A 19,428-nucleotide genomic window follows, 5' to 3' on the forward strand; every position below is an offset into this window, starting at 1 on the left:
ATGCACTGGGACAAAACTGACAGCTAATGGACAGTCCAGATTTTAAATGAAAATCCAAGCTTGTTTTGTGCCTAGCCAATTGTGTTGAAGAAGCACCGAATTTACCACAGTTCTTACAGATTTGGAAATCACCCCAATCCAGAATGACACTATGAGTTTTACAGTTTGAACCTGAAAAACAATTAAAAGAAATATCTGCAGGACATTGCTCTAGAGGGCAGGCACTACGACAGAAAAGACACACTCTAAAGCACACCAACTCCGTCTGATCTTACTGAAAGAGCAGAAATCATAGGAGGCAGGCAGTCCCTGAAATAACCTGGCCCCATGCCATGAAGGTCACATGCTAGCAAAATAATGCTTAGGGTCATCCAATACAAATTAGAACTTTATATGGCAAAAGCGATGCCAGATGTTCTGTCTGGCTTTAGAAAAGTTCCTTGGAACATAACGTATTATTGCTAATGCTTGCTGAATAATTGAGAAAATCAAAGAATACTAAAAAAGAAATCAAGTATGTGCTTTATTAATTGCAGAAAGGCCTTTGAATGTGTTAATCATTTCAGGCTACGGAAGGTTAGAAAAATCGGAAGCTTAGAACATCTCACTATCCTCACACTATATACCAGTCAAGAAGCTATAAAACGGGCAGAACATGCTGAAACAGACTGGCTCCAGGTTGGCAAATTGAGCAAGGGTATATACTCTCCCAGATAGATAGTGTATAAGTAATATAGGTAATCTTCAGCTAATGACAATAATTGGGACTGGAATTTCCATTGCTAAGTGGTGCAGTAATAACAGTGCAATGCCATGTGACCGCTGCATTGCTTACCAATGGGAATTTCAGCAGTCCCAATTGCCATCATTAATCACATCTCACTGATGGCAAAGATCCATCCCACCTTGGACCTCCTGGCCCTGAGTAAGGTTTCTCCTCTGCCTCGTCTTGAATCCTCCTACCTGCCTATCTCCACCCACTCCCATCTCTGCTGAATGCCTATGTGTGGCCACCAGCTGCCCCTGCTGTGCACCAGGGGTGGGTTCCACTTACCTTTATTACCGGTTTGCAGGGGGAGCACGCGCGCTTCTGTGCATGCGTGCGCAGATCACCCATGATGACGTTGTGGCAGTTGGGCAGAGCCTTCCGCCGGTTTTACTACCAATTCTATAGAACCGGACCGAACTGGGAGCAACCTTGGTAGTACAGTGGTCTAAAGCACCCTGTTATTAAGACCAGCTGCCTGCAATTACTGCAGGTTCGAATCTCGCCAGGCTCAAGGTTGACTCAGCCTTCCATCCTTTCTGAGCTAGGTAAATTGAGGACCCAGTTGTGGGAGCAATAAACTGACTTTGTATAAATATACAAAAGGATGAAGGCTATTGCTTAGCGCATTGTAAGCCGCCCTAAGTCTCCGGAGAAGGGCGGCATATAAATCAAATTTAAAAAAAAACCCACCACTGCTGTGCACCCACTCCTGCCAGTGCTGCATCCACTGCACCATGCACTAGTACTTTACCAGCCAGAGCCTTCTTTCATGCTGGTGCATCTGGGACTTCCCTTGTGCCCAACCCAGGGTATCTGTTTGTGTGTCAGCTAGGGCCTCCATTTGCCCTCCACCCAGGGTTTCCATTCACGTCCCACCCAGGGTTTCTATCTGTGTGCAAGCCAGGGCTTCTGTTCATGCCTGCCCAGAGCTGCCTTTTGCAAAAGAAAAATCTGCCTGTGCTGGCACAAAAGGATCCATCAAATAGACCTTCTTTTTCACTGGGACTGCTGGGGACTTCTTTCACCAGTGGCCAAAAGAAAGAGCTGGCTAGAAGGATCCTTCTTTCACCTTGGCTCAGCTGGGGCCTTCTTTTACAAGCCAGGCTTCTTTCACCAAAGGCCTTGGGTGAGGTATGAACAGAGGCCCTGGCAATTGAGCTAATGGAGGGCATTAATGTATTCCCTTAGCAGGGAGCGAGACAACCCTGGCTGCACCAGCACAAAAGAAGTTGGTGCAAAAAAGGCTTCCCTAGCCGGTACAATAGTGGCATATGGTGCAGGCGATGCAGGGCTTGTTAAAGCTGGGCGGAAGATGCAGCTGGCAGCAATGGGTAGGCAGTTAGGTAGCCAAAAAAATGCTTGTAAATGTGGGTGGGCCCAAATTTTGTTAATGTGACAAGGGTGCTTCAATGGTCAGAACTTCGAGAGCGGGTCATAAGACCCTTCATTCAACATAATTATAACTTTGAACAGTTGCTGAAAGAATGGACATTAAGCGAGGACTACTTGTATTCAATTTATATGCTGTATATTAAAGGAACTGGATTAGAAGAAGATGAATGTGATTTTAATATTGGAGGAAGAAACATCAATTACTATGTGCTATGCTGGTAATAATACTCTTCTAGCAACTTCTTACTAAAGCAAAGGAGCGGAGTGAAAAAAAAGGAGACTAAAATTAAATATGGTATAAAGAAGCCCAAACTAATGACAATACAACAACTAACCTTAGAATTGATACTGAAAGTACTGAAGTGGTACATAGCTTTTGTGTTTTATAATCAACCTTCAACAGCAATGAAATATCAAGAAATATGTTACAGACTAGCAACTCAGTAGAATAGCTACAGGGTTTTCAGATGCCATGATGTCCCTCTATCCACAAAGATCACAATAGTGCAACTAATGACATTCTTTGTGATACTGTCTGGAAGCAAAAACTGGATTTTGAAGAAACAGGATAGAAAGAGTATTGACGCTTTAAAAATTTGGTGTTAGAGAAGTTTCATGACATTGCTATGTATAGCCAAAACAAAAACTCAAACCCAAACAAATGACTCATCAAACAACCGAGCACTTTTATTCTGGCACAAATGACCAGACTCAAATTATCCTACTTCAGACATATTACGAAAAGACCTAGCTCTCTCGAGAAGGAAAGATGAAAGGAAAGTGAAGACCACAACCAATAGCAAAGTGGATGGACACAGTTACAGTGATGCTAGCCAAAAGGATAAGTTAGGTATATTATCATGGAGAAAACCTATGTCAGTAAGAAGTGACCCTAATTGAATGGAACAAAATCTATCCATCTATCCCTCGGTATCATTAAAAGTGATAATCAACACCCTGAACAGCACCCAAAAGTCACTGACAACCAGTGCAGCTCACAGAACATAGTGAGGTGCCATATAGGCATATTGACGCATGCCTACACTGCTGCGTTAAAAAGATGGGATTCACAGGTCTTTGCAAAGGTTAAAGGAAGCAATAAAAATATTCTCCCAGATAATTAAGCTAGAAAGAGACCAATGCATTATAATTTATTTATTTATTAGTCGCATTTTTATGCCGCCCAACTCCCAAGGGACTCTGGGCGGCTAACAACAAAGAATAAAACAATGAGAACAATATCTCATACAAAAGTTTAAAAAGAAAACATTAAAACCCATACACTCCAATTTGTGGCCGGGTCTCATACAAAGTCAAATATGCATACAGCCTAAAGAAAACAACCAAGATGAGAACAGGAATATCACAGGAAAGAATTAATGTAAGGTGGCATTTAAATGAGAATGGCCTGAATCTGACATGACACAATTTAAGAACATAGACTGTGAGGTACAGTGAAAAAAAAATCCTATGTCACATAATGGCTTGGCATAAGCATCTCAACACTAAACTCTAGCAATCGCATCATATTTCTCTGCAATAAAAATTCTGATGTTTGGCAACCAAAAAAGTGATAGGTACCTCACCAGTGACTAGAAAGTTCATGTATCTGAGAATTTTAGGCACATGGATTGTTTTTCCGCAGGGTCTGTCAAGCTAATAGAGTTTTCAATCCTGTATGTGTCCAAAGTAAAGCACAGGACAGACTCCCTGAGCTGCTCCTTGAATGTTTTAGAGAGCAAGTTCCCGGATGTTTATAAATCTCTTGTATATGCACTGAGTTGTCTCAAAATAATTTGTAAATTATTCAAATCAGATCTTTATTATGGTCAAAGGCCAGCATAAGGAGAGTGAAGTATATTAAATTAGCAAGCATAGAAAATACATTAGAGTCTAAAAAATAATTAAAAAGTTAAAAGACATAAAAGAGAAAGTAAATATTTAAAAACCCCAAAGTCTAAAAAGGAATCTAAAAGGAAGGGTAGAAGCATTAGATGGGTGTAGAGGAGCATAAAGGTTAGCATGTGGCTGACTAAATCTATCACAGTAGGGAACACTCTAGTATGACAAGTTAGATGCTAATTGGGACTAGTTTATCGCACAAGTCATCGTCTGACAGATTTTAAACACTGCTGCGCAGAACCTGGCAACATTGTATGTTATAGCAGGATTAATATATGAAAGCAGCAGGGAGGTGTGGATTTGTCTTGTGCACCCTGGGTATTTATGTAATAATGGTGAGATATGTCTAGTATGTAATTCATGCAAGGGGGAAGCAGATGTTCTGTTGTTTTTGCGTGTCTAGAGTCACACAGCCACTGTCTCTCCAAGGAATTTTCCTTTATTGGCCTTCAAGGACAGCTAAGGGGAAGGCATGACATCCTACCAAAGTAAAACCCTCGATGGTTAGGTACTTCAGTGTGCAAATTATTTGTATATGTACATGTATAGAAGCCCACCAATTTATATTAAACAATGATAAATCTACTCTACAAAAAGGAACAGTATTTGTAGAAAATACCTCATAAATCTGATGCAAGCAATCTAGTCCTGTTTCATAACTTACGGTTTAATTACTTTCTAATAATAAAAGCACTAGACCAGAATAATATTACCATCTCAACAGGATTATAAAGTGGGAACACCTAGAGAAAAATAATCAAGGCTAATACAATCAATTTCCCCTTTGAATCTTGAAAAACCAAATTGTATTTTATTATTTCTACAGTGTTTCATTATTTGTAAGTATTTTATTTTACATCGTTGTCCTTAGACTTTCCTGAAATGATTTATATTTAGTGTATGAATATTTAGGATTCAGAAGAAGATCATTTCAAATAGATATTAACTATTTGAATAAATTTATTTAGGCTGTCCTATAATAGATAGGCATACATTTCCAAAAATTGGGGTGCTACATCCTGGCATAGAATGACATATCTCACTTCAATCTTCAAGAAGAATAAGAACTGTTTTATGTAAAATATAATGTGCTTTGAGTGCTGCAGATTGATTTGGGGAGTACTGAATATTTATAAACACATTACAAAAACAAATTTACCACTTTAGCCTTCAGCTATTTAAAAGCACTCAAATATTTATGCTATCCATAGCCTAACTCATACAAGTTCATTCCTTCTAATTTATTCTCTAGTGAAATCAGCTAATAAGCAGCTTTTCTTAGCTAATGTGTTGCTTTGTGCTTTCATATTTCTATATTTGTAAATAGTTGAAAATGCTATTCAACATACTAACTTCAACAAAATGTGAGAAATGATACAATACTAGCTGAAAATGGAACTTATTGACAATCAATTCAACTCCATCTATCTTACTCAAAGCATCAGCACAAAGTATCTTTGATTCCATGTAGCTTCTTCTGCTAAAGAAGAAAAATGAACAGTTACAGCAGCTTCTCCCTCCCACTTGATTCTGAATTGGTTTGTATTTTAGGTCTAGGGTTATAATACTTGGGGGGGGAATCAATTGTATTATCCAATACATAATATTTATAATATATTTTTGTTTTGCCCTAAACAGAGTTTACTTAAGAAACATCCAGTATGGCTACATAGTCCTGTTGAAAGAGAATTTGACTATCAACCGAAAAAAAGATTGATCTAAGCATGACTGATCCAGCCTAGCATCTTAATAACAAGAAATAGAGTCACAGAATAGTAAACAATGTTGGAGAAATCACAATTAGACAAAGGTGAAGTAAAATTGTATTTACTCCTATGGTAATACACAGCAATCATTTTTATGTATTTAAAATCTTAATTAGTTATTTTCATTACATATGGGTGGTTATGCCTAAGTACATGTTTGATTATTATGTCATATGTTTTTCTCTTACCCTACAGAAAATACCTTAACGAAGCAATGGATTAGTTACATGGCGCTAATTACTAGATCAGGTTATAGAAACATAATGAGCAATTTTACAGAATTTCAGACTTTAAATAATCTATAATAAAACTGTAGCATTTGTGACAGCAAATTAAAGAGAAAATGACAAAAATAACTAATTTTATAGCTACATGAACATTGTTTAATTCCATGTAATTGCAAGGTTGAATGGCCAATGTATTTATTCTTTCATTTATGAGCTCAAGGTGGTGCACACAGTACTCCATCCCTCATTTTTTTCCCCTCCAAGAAACAACCTTGGAAATTAGGCTGGCCTGAGAGTGAGTGCTTGGCACAAAATCATCCAGTGATTTTGGCAGAGGATACTTGAACCTGGTCTCTCTAGTCCTAGCCCAATATCTGAACTGCTGTATAACACTAGGCTTGAAAACACTGATTGATCACTTTGCTTTAAAGTAAACTAATAAATGGGATTCTTATTTTCTACCACTTGGAATCTGCTCACCCCATAAGTGCTAGACAGGAGGACGTGTTGCATTTTTCTACATACACCCAGGATTTGAATGGAGAGTTACTGGATGGCCTTCTTGGCTGTAGACTCCTCATTTTAGAGCCCATGTTGCTCTAGGCTCCTGTAGCCTAGAAATTCTACTGATTCTACTTTCCACTTTTGCCAAGTGAACACCACCCCCTCTAGCCTGCCCTCCTAGAGTCAGAATGCCCCCAAATCTTGCTAATAAGAAGGCAATAAAAATTTGTGATTTTTTTTACTGGACCTTATGGCCCTAAATAATATTGTTACAATCACTGTGTTTTGCAACTGTAAATTGCATCTAATCTAAATAATAGATGGCATACTGGTATAAATATATAAATACCAATATAATAAACTCCTAGGAGTTTGAAAATTTCACAGTGTCCCTGTTTTGAGTACAAAACAAGCCATTCTGCATTTTGAAAGTGTTTCAGAGTTTAAATGTCTTTATTTCAAGCTTGAGACATCCCGAGATTGCTTGAACCGTCCCACTTCATGCTTGAAACTGGATGTTTCATAAAAAATTCATCCGCAAAACATTTAGAAATAGAACATTTCTATTTCTATTTTGTTTTATGTTACTTTCTTTGTATCTTTATTTTTAAACATGTCTCTCCTTGACTGCCTTGCCTTACAGAGAAAAATAAAATATTTTTCCTGAACTCTATAGTTATTACGGATACTCATGCAAACACTGCATTATAACCAGATTAATAATCTGCTATTCTCCAAATCTGAATTTTAGTTCCACAATCCCATTATATCTTCCCTCTGAATAGAATGCACAATTCTATAAGTATCCCAAAGAACTGCAAAATATTTTAATAGTAATGATTATTCATTATATTTCTAGTATTGCTGCTTACTCTTTGATACAAGTATTAAACTTACATAATTCAAATTTTCAAATAAGGTTACAATTCAAGTTATCAACAAAATACCAATGGAACAAAAGGCAATTATTCTGTTAGGGTATATAATTACTGATCCTCCTCAAATTTTTTAAAGATAATATATGCAAAAAAATTGTAAAAAACAGACTAAGCATTATAGAAATATTAAAATGGCATTCTGTAAGCACTTTAGTAATTTGGATTAAAAAATCTTGAAGTAGTTAAAATAAATACATTTCTGGCAGACTTATTTCGTCACAATAATTTTAGACTGGGTTTAGTAACAATCTCAAGATAACCAGAAATACTGTTTCTACAATGCAAGCAACAGTTTCCAGAACAAGACCGCTGAATTCACAAATCATGTAACTTGTAGCATAACATTAATATTATGCAGTAATTTGAAACAGACTTTCCAACACTTGAGCTGATTAGAGGTATACACCACCACATATTTGAAATGAAAAATGTTATATAAGATTTGCAATTTAGTACATAGATTAATGTTTTTATTATAAAAATATCATTGCACTCTAAATAAATAGCAGTTAGTGCAATACGCAGTTTGTGGGGGCAATAAGCTGACTTTGTATAAATATACAAAAGTATCAAGGCTATTGCTTAACGCATTGTAAGCCGCCCTGAGTCTTCGGAGAAGGGCGGCATATAAATCAAATTAAAAAAAAAAAATACATCTGATTCAGTTGCAAAAAAGAGCCCTGAAGTATATAGGGTCACATAGAAAACATCTGTGTACCTTAAAATATACACATCTTTCCCCGGGACAGTGTGCAATCTTACAAAAAAATGCCCCAACTTTAAGGAGTTGCAGATTGCAATATTTTGCACCCAAGGTACTCCAAAAGACCTCTTAAAAATTGAGTATCCCAGCACTACACAATAAAAATAAATAATGATTTCATACTTTCAATTTATAATCCCACAATTTAACCTTCCTAATTTGTTTGCTAATGGATTTTCTTTAATATTCTTTTTAGACCTGGCAGAGGATAATGTTTCCCCAACTAAGTCTTAACTGCTTAATAATAGATTTTCCGATCTATAAAAGGCAGTTTGCATGCTCATGCAACTTCGTTTTAAGTCAGAGTAGAATAAGCAAGTAATGCTTTAGTGCTGTTTGAAGAATAGCACTTAATCTCTGCTGACTTCTTATCAGAACAAAGTTCTATTAAGGAATGATTTCTCATATATTATGCTGATTTCCCATTAATCCTAGGAATTAGCTATTTTAAGAGAGGGTTCAAAAACATCCAGGTACTCCCCAACTTTACTGAAGCCTTCTCACTAACATAAAGCAGCCCTAGATATATAGTTTGACCCAACCTTTTCCCACAAACTATTCTAGAGAAAATATGCTTGGAAACATATTCTAATGTGACACTGTTTCTGAATAGAATAATACCATTTTAGACAACACTATATACTTTTAAAACTTACCCTAAATTCTGCATTCACATAAGATTAAACATCTGAATTCAATTCATAGGTGTAATTTTAACTATTTACCAAATAAATTTGATATTAGGATAAATAACTGCTTCTACTCTTTCATCCCTGATCCATTTTTACCATGGAATTCCTGCAGCAATTTTTATTTTACTTTTTAAAAAAAAAAAAAAAAACCCAGCTTGATCTTACCTCATCCCACTCAGAAGCAAAGGAAGGTGATTTCTCCAGCCTTTTTTTCCCTGTGCTACAATTGGAAAGGGATTCACTTCTGCTCCCCATAGTATCGTCCTCTGTTGGTGAGGTGGTCAAAAGGTCAGAATCCGATTTTGATAAGCTACGGCTAAGTTTGAGGTCTGCTTTGGACTTGCTTCCTGGATGAACTCTTCCCACAACACTGCTCTTGTCTCCATCCTCAGCACTACCGGGGTGCTGTGGCAAATGAGGATGTGCCAAAGTTCCAGAATCCAACTTGTCACGGATATGGCGTATGGCTGAATAGACCACTTTATTTTGGTCTGTAGTATTAGATTGTACCGATCCAGAAGCCTCAACATTTTCCAGCTGCATAGCAGTTCCCTCTGTACTTCCTTTGCCCACAGCAGAAATGAGTCTCAAAGGATCCTCACTTATGTCACACACCGGAGAAGAACCATGCAGAAGACCTGAGAATTGATCCAGTACCTGGGCATCTTGGACATCTGCTTGGCTGTGGCTTCTGTTGAACCTTTTTTGGTCTTCAAAAGGGTACGAAACCCCATCAAAATAAAACCCAACACATAAAGATCAAGAGAAACAGGATTTTAGCTTTTCTCCCTCAGAGAGAGAGAGAAAGAAAGAAAAGAAGAAGAAAGAACAGCATTGTCCAGAGTACTCAGATTTTATCCAAAGTTGGAGCATTTATGAAATTCTAAGCAGTGGCCTGATTTATGCAATCTGGCAGCCCACTCTGTTTCATTTTATTTCTGTTAACACTAACAATCAGCCCTTGCTATATAAGGTTTGGAGAAGTGCTAACTATACCAGCAAAGGGGGGAGGGGAGAGGCTGAGTCTCCTGGAACATATTTCCATAAAGGCCAAAGTGTTATTTAGAGCAACACTCCCTATTCCTTGGCACAGAATGCTGGGTGGGGAAAGATGAGCTGCAAACAACCTGCAAATATGAACAAATTCCCCCCTCCACCCGACAGCTGTTTCCTTCCCTGGTGACTTGAACTCACCTCCTTTTGCAACAGCAATAATTCCTTTAAAGCCTCACTTCGCATTAACTAATTTCACTACATAAAATTGTCTCTTCTATTGCTGCAGTGAATTTCAGCTTGCAATATGTATTGCAGCAGAGATGTAACATTATAACTGGACTCACGCTTTAATATATTGTATCAAAAATCAGAATCTGATTAAAGCATGAATTATTCACTGGTGTAAATTATGTAAAAGCTTATAGCAGAGAGCCATTCTGAACAACAATCATTAATGTGTTGCCCAATATTTAATATTGATAAAAGCCAAGTTATGCAACCTATGGTAGATTCTTCACAATGGTACTTTACTCATTGGAAAATATCTGAGAAACGGAAAGTGAAGCTTTTTTCTATGGTACTTATCTTAGATTGGACATACAAGCATAGATATGAAAGAAATTAACTTCAAATCCAAAATTATTCTATTTGGCCAAAGTTATGTTGCATTTTGCAATGATTCAGTAGTGCTTCATTATTCCTAAATCAAATCAGAAAGTACTTATCTCTGATTCAATTGAAGCCTATGTTGATTAATCAGTATGAAGAAATCAGAACAAATCAGAAAAGGTTCTTTCAATGAGATACCTTATATAGTCATTTCTAAGGATTTTTGCTTCTATTTAACATGAGCTTTTACAAAGCTAACTCATTACTCTTTTCTAAAATATTAAGCTGTGGCTGATATAACTTAATAACATTAAACTCATTTGCTTTATGTATGATTTAAATTTTTCTAGGTTTGACAAAATTATGTTTATTGGCAGCTATTCCTCTGAGTTTATAAAAATTACTCAATATCTAAGAAAATACTTTTTATAAAATCATTTATTGCAGAGAAGTATTTTAAGCATGTGTGCCAGAAATGGTTTTGCGTTCATTTTCTTACTCAAAATCACGAAGAACAAGACTTTTTTGGTCTGAGAGCATTTTACAGAACAAAATTATATCCAGACCAGATTTACATTAAGATTCTTGTCTTGATATGTGTGTAGCAGAGGAAATGTAACAGTCTAAGCTACCTTTGACTGTCAAATCTTTCCCATCAAAGTGTAAATGACAAGTTTCCAGAGGAATTATGGTATCTAAGAGGAACATCTTGTCTGCTTTCATAGATTTGCTGTGATAATATATTAATAGCAAGATATATGAAAAGATGAATAAAATGCCTCTACACTTTACTGTTTGCACAAAATGCTCAATATGGCATCTATAAACAGTGTTAACATTTCGCAACACTGCTATCAGAGGGTGGAAAAGCAGCTGACAGTGTGTATCACACACTGAAACATTTCATTCTTCCAAAGGCAGCTATGAAGCCCAACAAAGCGGTCACTGTTGTAATGAAACTGTGGCTGTGTTTTCCATCTCCCAAAAGCAAAACAACAAACAAAAAAATATCTCCCAGCATGAGCAAAGGCCTATAAGGGACATTTGAAAATTTTTTGTCATGCTAGCTAGATCAAAGGATTCTTGCATATATTAAAAAGCAAACACCATTTTTTTTTTCTGTATAGGTTTCTATGAAGTTGGAATGACTCAGAATGATTACCTACCTTTTGGCATCTCAACCATCTGAGATTCAGGACTTGGATATTGTTCAGAATGGCTAGAAGAAAAATCGGAAGAAGCTTGGCAATTCAGTGGCCATTGACCATCCTGAGAAGATAGACCTTTTCGTGACCACATCTGCAAAGAATCGTGTAAAATGTAATTAATTTTATTAGTTATGATTTATCAAAAGTTAACCTTTATAAAAAAATTATGTAAGTTAAACGTAATTGCATATGCCTCTTTTAAGTATCATGCTTCCAAATATTTTCAAATGTTTAGTACAAACTTTGACAAATGGCAATATATAAAGTGCAAAAAACCCCAATCAGAATTAATATATTGATCTCAACGGTGGGTTCTCAAATATTTTGGTACAACTGCAGTCATTCTTCTGCACTGACCATGTTAGCCAGGGGTGATGGGAAATTGCTAGATTTTAAACAAGGTTAGGGAAAAATTCTTGGTGACAACAACTAATTCCACTTTACTATAACTGTATCATAAAAATATTTAATAAATACATTTAAAATAAATCATTCTATTTTTTAAAACAGATAAAGAATAATTAAATATCTATATAAGTTCTGAATTTTTTTCCTTAGATATAAACCAAAAACAATCAATAATTTTAGCTATATACTACTTCAACCAGGAAATCTAGATCAAACCTGCAAAACATATGGTCCATGGCCTGCATACAGTCCACCAAACAGCCTTTTATGGCCTCTGGCATTTTTTAGAAACTCAAATTCTTTGCCATCATACATAGCCACTGTTGCCACTTCATAAGTCAGGCTGATGAGTGACTCCAAACCTCACTGAGGCTTCCAGCTACAGCACTGCCACTGCTCTGCCAGCCACAAGACAGCTGACCTGTAGTCAAAGGTACTCTTTGCAGCCACAATTATTTTTAATTTTTGGATGTAGTCTTTTCCCTTCTACAAATTGTGCAGGCCTGGTTTAGATACTTAACTATATTTGGTATTTGTTTCATCATCATCTCATATCTAAACATCCGGATGACTGTCTGACCTATTAAATTTATATGCTACCCAACTTTAATGATTCTGGGCAGTTTACCATTTGTTAAAAATATAAAACAATACAAAAAACAAGTCCCCCCTCCCCCCCAAAAAACAATACAAGATAGAACAATAATGGGAAAGATAACAAACCCAGAAGGGAACAAAAAAAGAAGAAGCATCAGTCATTTTGCTAATTATGTAGGCTTACATAGAATTTTAGTTTATATACTAGAAATGCATAAAAATGAAGCTTATTTCGTCAGTAGCACAGCACCTATTAATAAACCGTATGTCCCAAATGCTGCTAAAATACTCTCACAGCACATGAACTTCTGATTCACTGTATAGAGTATTCAATTTTTCTTAATTAGAATTTTCGTTTTATCAGTTTTATTGTTATTCAGCATTAAACAATTTCAGTTCTGTTTCAACGTTTGCTATAAAATATAGGAAATAGAAACATATACCTTGATAGATCTCAGCAGGATTTTGCACAAATGTTTTAAATTTGAACCATGCTGCATCTGAACTGTCTTGAATTGAAAACACCCTGTTTCAACAGCAAACAGCTGTCTCAAATTCAAAGCAGGATGTTTTGACTATTCTGGAGGTGCCTTGAACTTGAAATGTCCGATAAATATTGTACCGTCTGATAATTTTAAAATGGCTTTTCTTAATACTACAGCTTAAAATGTTTTCACTCATACACAACATGTATCTGTTGCATTGTATATATGTGTGTTGTTGCATGCAATAGTGTCAAATAGTGTCAAGTCCACTTTTACAGTGACAGTCCTCAGCAGAGCAGTTTCTTTCTCCACATACTTCTCAAATATACTCCAGAAGCCAAGTCCTTCCATAGCAGACTTAAGAAGGAGTGACAGAGGAAGAAAGAGAAGAAGATAAAGTTCCTAGGTATGAGTGAACATCTATTGGCATATTGGATATAATCTATATTAAAATTATATCTGTCTTACCGGTGGCTGGACACTGCAGGTAGCACCTAAAGATGATTCACCTAAGAATTTAAAAATAAAAATATTTTTAATATTTGCAATACAAATCTGTCTTTAGCTAATTACTGTTAAAAGCAAGACATGCTATGGTATCCACATGATTAAAGGAACTGGCTTGCACAATGGGTGTCTTCAGAACTGTGTATCCGCTCTTTAAGGAAGAATTATCACCTTGGATCTTGAGACAAGATGCACTCTAGATACCCAGGCAAGCAATGCTGAACTGTGGAATTTCAGTTTCTATGTTGAAATCAGAAATACTGCTGCCGAAGTAAGTAGAGGTCCATTATTTTTACTGCAGCCCTGTGCTTCTGAAGCTCATTCCGGTTATCATGATTTATTCTCATTAAACAAGCCTTCACACTGTAAATAGGAAATTTTCAGTCTTGACCATGACTTTGTAGTTCAATCCAGAAGATATGAAATTTATATCTCCTTAAGGTGCCCCCTATGGCTATAATACTTGTTCCATGCCAACTCTACCATACCTGGAAATATTGATTTGCTGTTTAGTTCTTTTCCTCCTGAAATATCATTTTCCTATCATCTTTTGAGATATAAGGCACCGGAGACAGTTCTTTCTCACCTAAAAAGTGCCAGTACTTCACCAGCCATTCTCAGTAGCTGGAAATGTACAAAATTTAAAGCTCTGGAGTAATAAAACCTTCATTCATGATTCATGCTTCTACTATTCCTTATCCACTGGTGCAGAGTGCACTTTTCCATACAACCAGTATTGAAAACGTCTTTCCATAGTGCCAGGATTGAAAGAGAAAAAGGGCTATGATATATCAAAAGTATTAACAATCTTTGACTTGATAAAACATGTTTGGAGGCCAAAGAATAATGCATAGGAATGAACACAGTAGCTATATCATGTTTGAACAGTACTGAAAACAAGACTTTAAAGCAGTTGTGCCTGCTTCTCAGTCATAAGGTTGAAGGTTCCAGCATCAAGAAAATATAACCTGCTAGTTCAGGTAGTCCTCAACGTATGACAATTGAGCCCAAAATTTATGTTGTTAAATGAGAAATTTGTTAAATGAGTTTTGCCCCATTTTACGACTTTTCTTGCCACATTTGTTAAGTGAATCATTGCAGTTGTTAAATTAGTTGACAGGTTATTAAATGAATCTGGTTTCCCCTTTGACTTTGCTTGTCAGCAGGTCGCCAAAGGTGATCTTATGACTCCGGGACACTGCAACCGTCATAAATATGAGTCAATTGCCAAGCATCTGAATTTTATTCATGTGACCATGGGGATGCTGCAATGGTCATAAGTGTGAAAACTGGTCATAAGTCACTTTTTTCAGTGCTGTTGTAATTCTGAATGGTCACTAAACAAACTGTTGTAAATTGAGGACTACCTATACTGAGAAAATGCTACTTCCTGCTCTGAACTCTGCATCTAATGACTGTGTTGGTGAGCCTTCCTGGCATGCAGAAGCAGCAGCACCACTTTTATAATCTCGTATCTCCAAAGAAGATATGGCTACCTACAATTGAATCCTAGAAGGTGGTGGGAGTATCGGAATGGCCATTCATTGGAGTCCGAAAGCCAAAAGTGAAACTTTACCATCTGCTGCAAAGTTGGGGCAATTCCTCAATACCATATTACTTAAAATGTGGGGTATGACTCTTCCAGGATGGAGGGCCATCACAGAATGCCTTTTTCTCAAATCAGTTTGAAGTAGGCTTACTAGTAGAGTGCAATAGTAAACTGAATGCAAAAGCAACACAATGTTTCAGAGCCCTGTCGGAAGCCTGAGTATTTTTTCTGCCTTTTAATGCTTGCCTTTCAAAAGAATAGTAATCATGTCTGGAGGGCATCATGAGCCTTCTATGTAAAGTTTTGAACATTCTGACCTGTCACTCATTTTGCAGCTTACTTTGCAAAGAGAATTACAATGCAGAGAAGGGAGGATGGATGATAGGTTATAGTTAGGAAGTTATTATAAGATCTTATTATAACTAATATATTACAATTAATGAATTATATGCATTTAGGAGCAGCAAGCTACAAGGGCAAGAAGTTGGGTTGTGACTATTACCTCAGTGTGTCTGCACTGGGAAAGAGAGAGAGTTAATCAAATAATTTAGTGCCTGTCAATTTAAAAGTCACAGCATTTTAAGAGCAGGTACAAGAGTCTGGAACTGAGGAAGAGCCTCCATACTAAAGCAAGCTGGTGAGGACACCATTGCTCTGAAATAATGTGACTGCAAAGCAATTAACTTGTCTCTAATCATGTCCTTTGAAATAAGTTGTATTAGTTTGAATGATCTCTTACTGATGGTGTATAATTCCAGCACTGGTAATTTTTCTGCTAGATCAGAGAGATCAGTATTGGAGCCGTGTTAGAATTATGGCCACAGAATTTTCAACTGGTCCTGAACTTCAGAGTTGAGAATAAGACAACAAGAATTAAGATTATCCTGTATATTGGTTTTGTCCTTTTGTTGTTGTTGTTGTTGTTCATTTGGACTCAATGATATCTCTAAGATGGGACTCAGAGCTCAAAACTGATCCATGATCTTTTGGTCAATTGAACCTAGGATTATCATGGGACAGCCACTATACTAGAGGCTCCATTCCCCTCCCCCCAGGTCTCCGCCATAATGAACACTTTTCCTTGGTTCCTAAAATAAGTTGTTCCAAATCTTACATTTATAAATGGAAAAAATATGGACTGAATCAGATCTTCAATACTGCTTAAGAAAGCAATTAAGCAGTATTGAAGATCTGATTCAGTCCATATTTTTTGGTTGAAGCCTAAAATCAGGACAATCTGTTCTTTGCTGTTCAGTGAAAGCCCAAGAATGGGAACAAATGTCAATGATACACCCTTCACAACCCTCCATATGCACAGGAAGTGACAGATCTGATGGAGGTTGTCTACTGCTGCAATGCATATACTTATGAAATGGTGTCTTCAGTGTCAAGCACTTCTACTGCAGGCATCAATAGCAAGAACTTTTTAGAAGTCAGCACTAGGGCAGGAAAAACTGAGGAAATAGGAGGAGCCACAAATAGTTTTTGGCGGTCATGTTTCTCAAATTATGTATTTTAAACATTGTAAGCCATTGAGAAATTTTTTGGAGTTGGGTGACCTGAAGAGTTAATAAATTAAGTTAGATAATATTATGTTGCATGGGGTAGGACTCCAATGAAAAAAAAATCTAAGTTCATAGAATATTTCAAAGAAGCAGTGCATGATGTGAATTCTTATTTATAATGATAAAGTAGTGCTGGAAGTACTGGAGTCTGAAGACCATTCTCAGAGAAAACTCCTGATGTTTCTGAAGATGCCACAGTTACTAGGCCAAGAACAATTAGTGCTAATATTTTTTGAGGACCTGAGATCGGAGGGTTGTAAGAACAGTTGCTAAGAACAACATACTGGGAGATGTTCTTAAAAACTGGCAGTACTGATTTAGGAGTAACTCAAGATACAGTGGTAAAAATGCAGGTAGGAAAAACCAGTAGTTGGTTTGATAAATTTTTGGAAACAAAGGCAGTTCTTGACTCTCCTCAATGCATGTTAGACAGAAAGAATATATTTTGGGCAATTTGAGTGGACTTGTGCAGGCCACAATCTATTTGGGAAAGTGTAAGCTAATTTCTAAATTACTTTCTTCACCCAACTTTTTGGGAATAGAATTTTCCTTGAAATGAGAAGTGCAGATGAAGAAGACACATGCAGAAAAAAGAGAAACCCAAGAATTTGTCTTCAGCTAAACAAATGAATATGGAGGAGGATCAGATGTTGTTGCTTTTTCTGTGGTAGTGTAAAAGAAACTATGAGAAGAGGCGAAAAATCATACTTAGGAACATACATACTGGAGAGAGCACTTCCTGTTTAAAAAAAAAACTACCTAAGTTCAAAAAGTTTCCATTGATGACTGTAAAAATGTGTATAATTGATATGTGGGATACATAGAGATTTGAAAAAGACCTTTCAGTTGTCCAGCGGACATTTCAAAATAGTAAATTTTAGCTATACTTTAGAACTAAGCTCCGGATAATAAAATATTGTAATTATGTGAGAGAATGAGGAATCATGAGAACTGAAGCCTTGCTGTAACTCATTTTTACAATATTAAAGTATGATTTAAATTCAGATGGGAATCCTCCAAATTTGATTATTTTCTCCTACTGTTCACATAATGCTCTTTTTAATAAATGAGGATGTATGATACAGAAGTCATGCTATTTTTATGAAGCAAATCAAAAATGTTCTATTTAAGAGATTACTTTAATTCTCATTATTTAGTATTGCAATTGCTTATTGAAGTCATATACTTATGAACTAAAGAAGTTAGAAAAGCTAAACAACTACTGAATTAGTTTCTCCTGGAGAAAATATTAAACTAAGTACGCATTTCTCTCTAAAGCTACTTAAGAAATATTGTACAAAATCCACTGAAATCAACCATTACAAAAGAGAAAATTGGTATGACTTAATATGTTTCATATGAAAATAAATAAATAAAAAGAACGTTATGCATATCTATACCTGAAACTACAATGAGACTAATCTCAAATCAAAATGCATAAAATCTAATGTGCTACATTTTCAACAGCAATAGCTCTCATTATCAATTCTACCTTTATCAGAATATTGAGAAACCATTAGTATCTATAGGAATTATAGAAACAATCAAACCTTTTTCTAATACAGTATGAAATTCATGCTTGGAAAATAAACATATGAAGTACCCTCAAATCAGCCTATAAAATACAATTTGCAAAAAACTAAGATTGTTTCACAAACAAATCACATTAGCAGACTCTTATAGATGTGAGAAATCAGTAATATGAGAGGACAATGGACCCTTTACCTAAGTCAGTAAGAGAGACATTTGAATGAATTTGCTAGGAACTGGGCAAAATGAAGAGAGCAAAGTGCATATGCATGAGCACACAAATTGGGAGAGCAAGGAGGAATTTCCAAAATAGTTGAGGTGTCTTGCAAAATACCGTGGCTACATTAACCATAGACCTTGCTTGGTTTTCTACAATAAACATACAACAAAAGTTTGAGTCATTTTCTGTTACCAGGAAGCTACCGAAGCAAGAATGTTTTAATCAAAGTCTTATGAAAAGAAATTGCTAGTTGGGCACACAAAACAAGTCAATCCCTCTAACTTAAAAGAAAAGCTGGAATATTTCAGTTTCTCACCTTCTGGCCAAAATTCGTTTTGGGGATAGCTAGTTATGTACAATTTGCAACAACAGGCTTTACCTTTTGTTTTTTTATCTACTGTAACATGTTTCTTTGTTTCTGCTGTTAACAAGAGTTCATAAGGATGTTCTTCTTCTTCATCAGCTGTGCTCCCTCTACTTTTTCTCTTGGTGACCAAACCCTAATCAGACACAGGCATAAATTAATAATAATTCCATCTCCTATTATTAATGAATAAAACAATTGGTTATATTGCATAAAAAGCACTTTCTCTCAAAAGGAAAATTTTCTAGCAAATAAAAAATGGAAGAACGATTAAGTAGCACATATTTACATAACAACTGAAAATTCTCCACTTTATAGAGTAATACTAAATATCTACAGAGTATCCATATATATATATCAATCGAAAATATTCTAAAGGACTGCCAGATGCAAATCAGGCCATGGCATAAAATCCTGTCCAAAGCCTGCTGATATGG

The 19,428-nt window shown here is 36.1% G+C and overlaps 1 protein-coding gene across 23 annotated transcripts in view; it reads right to left on the minus strand.

Moving 5' to 3' along the window:
• The window catches only part of ANKS1A (ankyrin repeat and sterile alpha motif domain containing 1A), a 128,999-nt gene that overhangs the window by 49,752 nt on the left and 59,819 nt on the right, over positions 1-19,428 (minus strand). For 22 of the 23 annotated variants that reach the window (XM_087891040.1, XM_087891038.1, XM_087891039.1 and 19 more), the window contains 4 exons: positions 19,007-19,127; positions 13,725-13,765; positions 11,725-11,857; positions 9,119-9,663 (listed from right to left, as the gene is read on the minus strand). In XM_087891040.1, the coding sequence (XP_087747166.1) occupies positions 9,119-9,663; positions 11,725-11,857; positions 13,725-13,765; positions 19,007-19,127 (840 nt within the window). Of the gene's footprint in view, positions 1-9,118; positions 10,234-11,724; positions 11,858-13,724; positions 13,766-19,006; positions 19,128-19,428 lie in introns of those variants that run through there. The other variant, XM_087891049.1, reaches the window with a different exon arrangement.

Source organism: Pantherophis guttatus, chromosome 3 (assembly GCF_059756535.1).
Source record: "Pantherophis guttatus breed Tessera chromosome 3, ASM5975653v1, whole genome shotgun sequence".
NCBI classification, from domain to species: Eukaryota; Metazoa; Chordata; class Lepidosauria; order Squamata; family Colubridae; genus Pantherophis; species Pantherophis guttatus.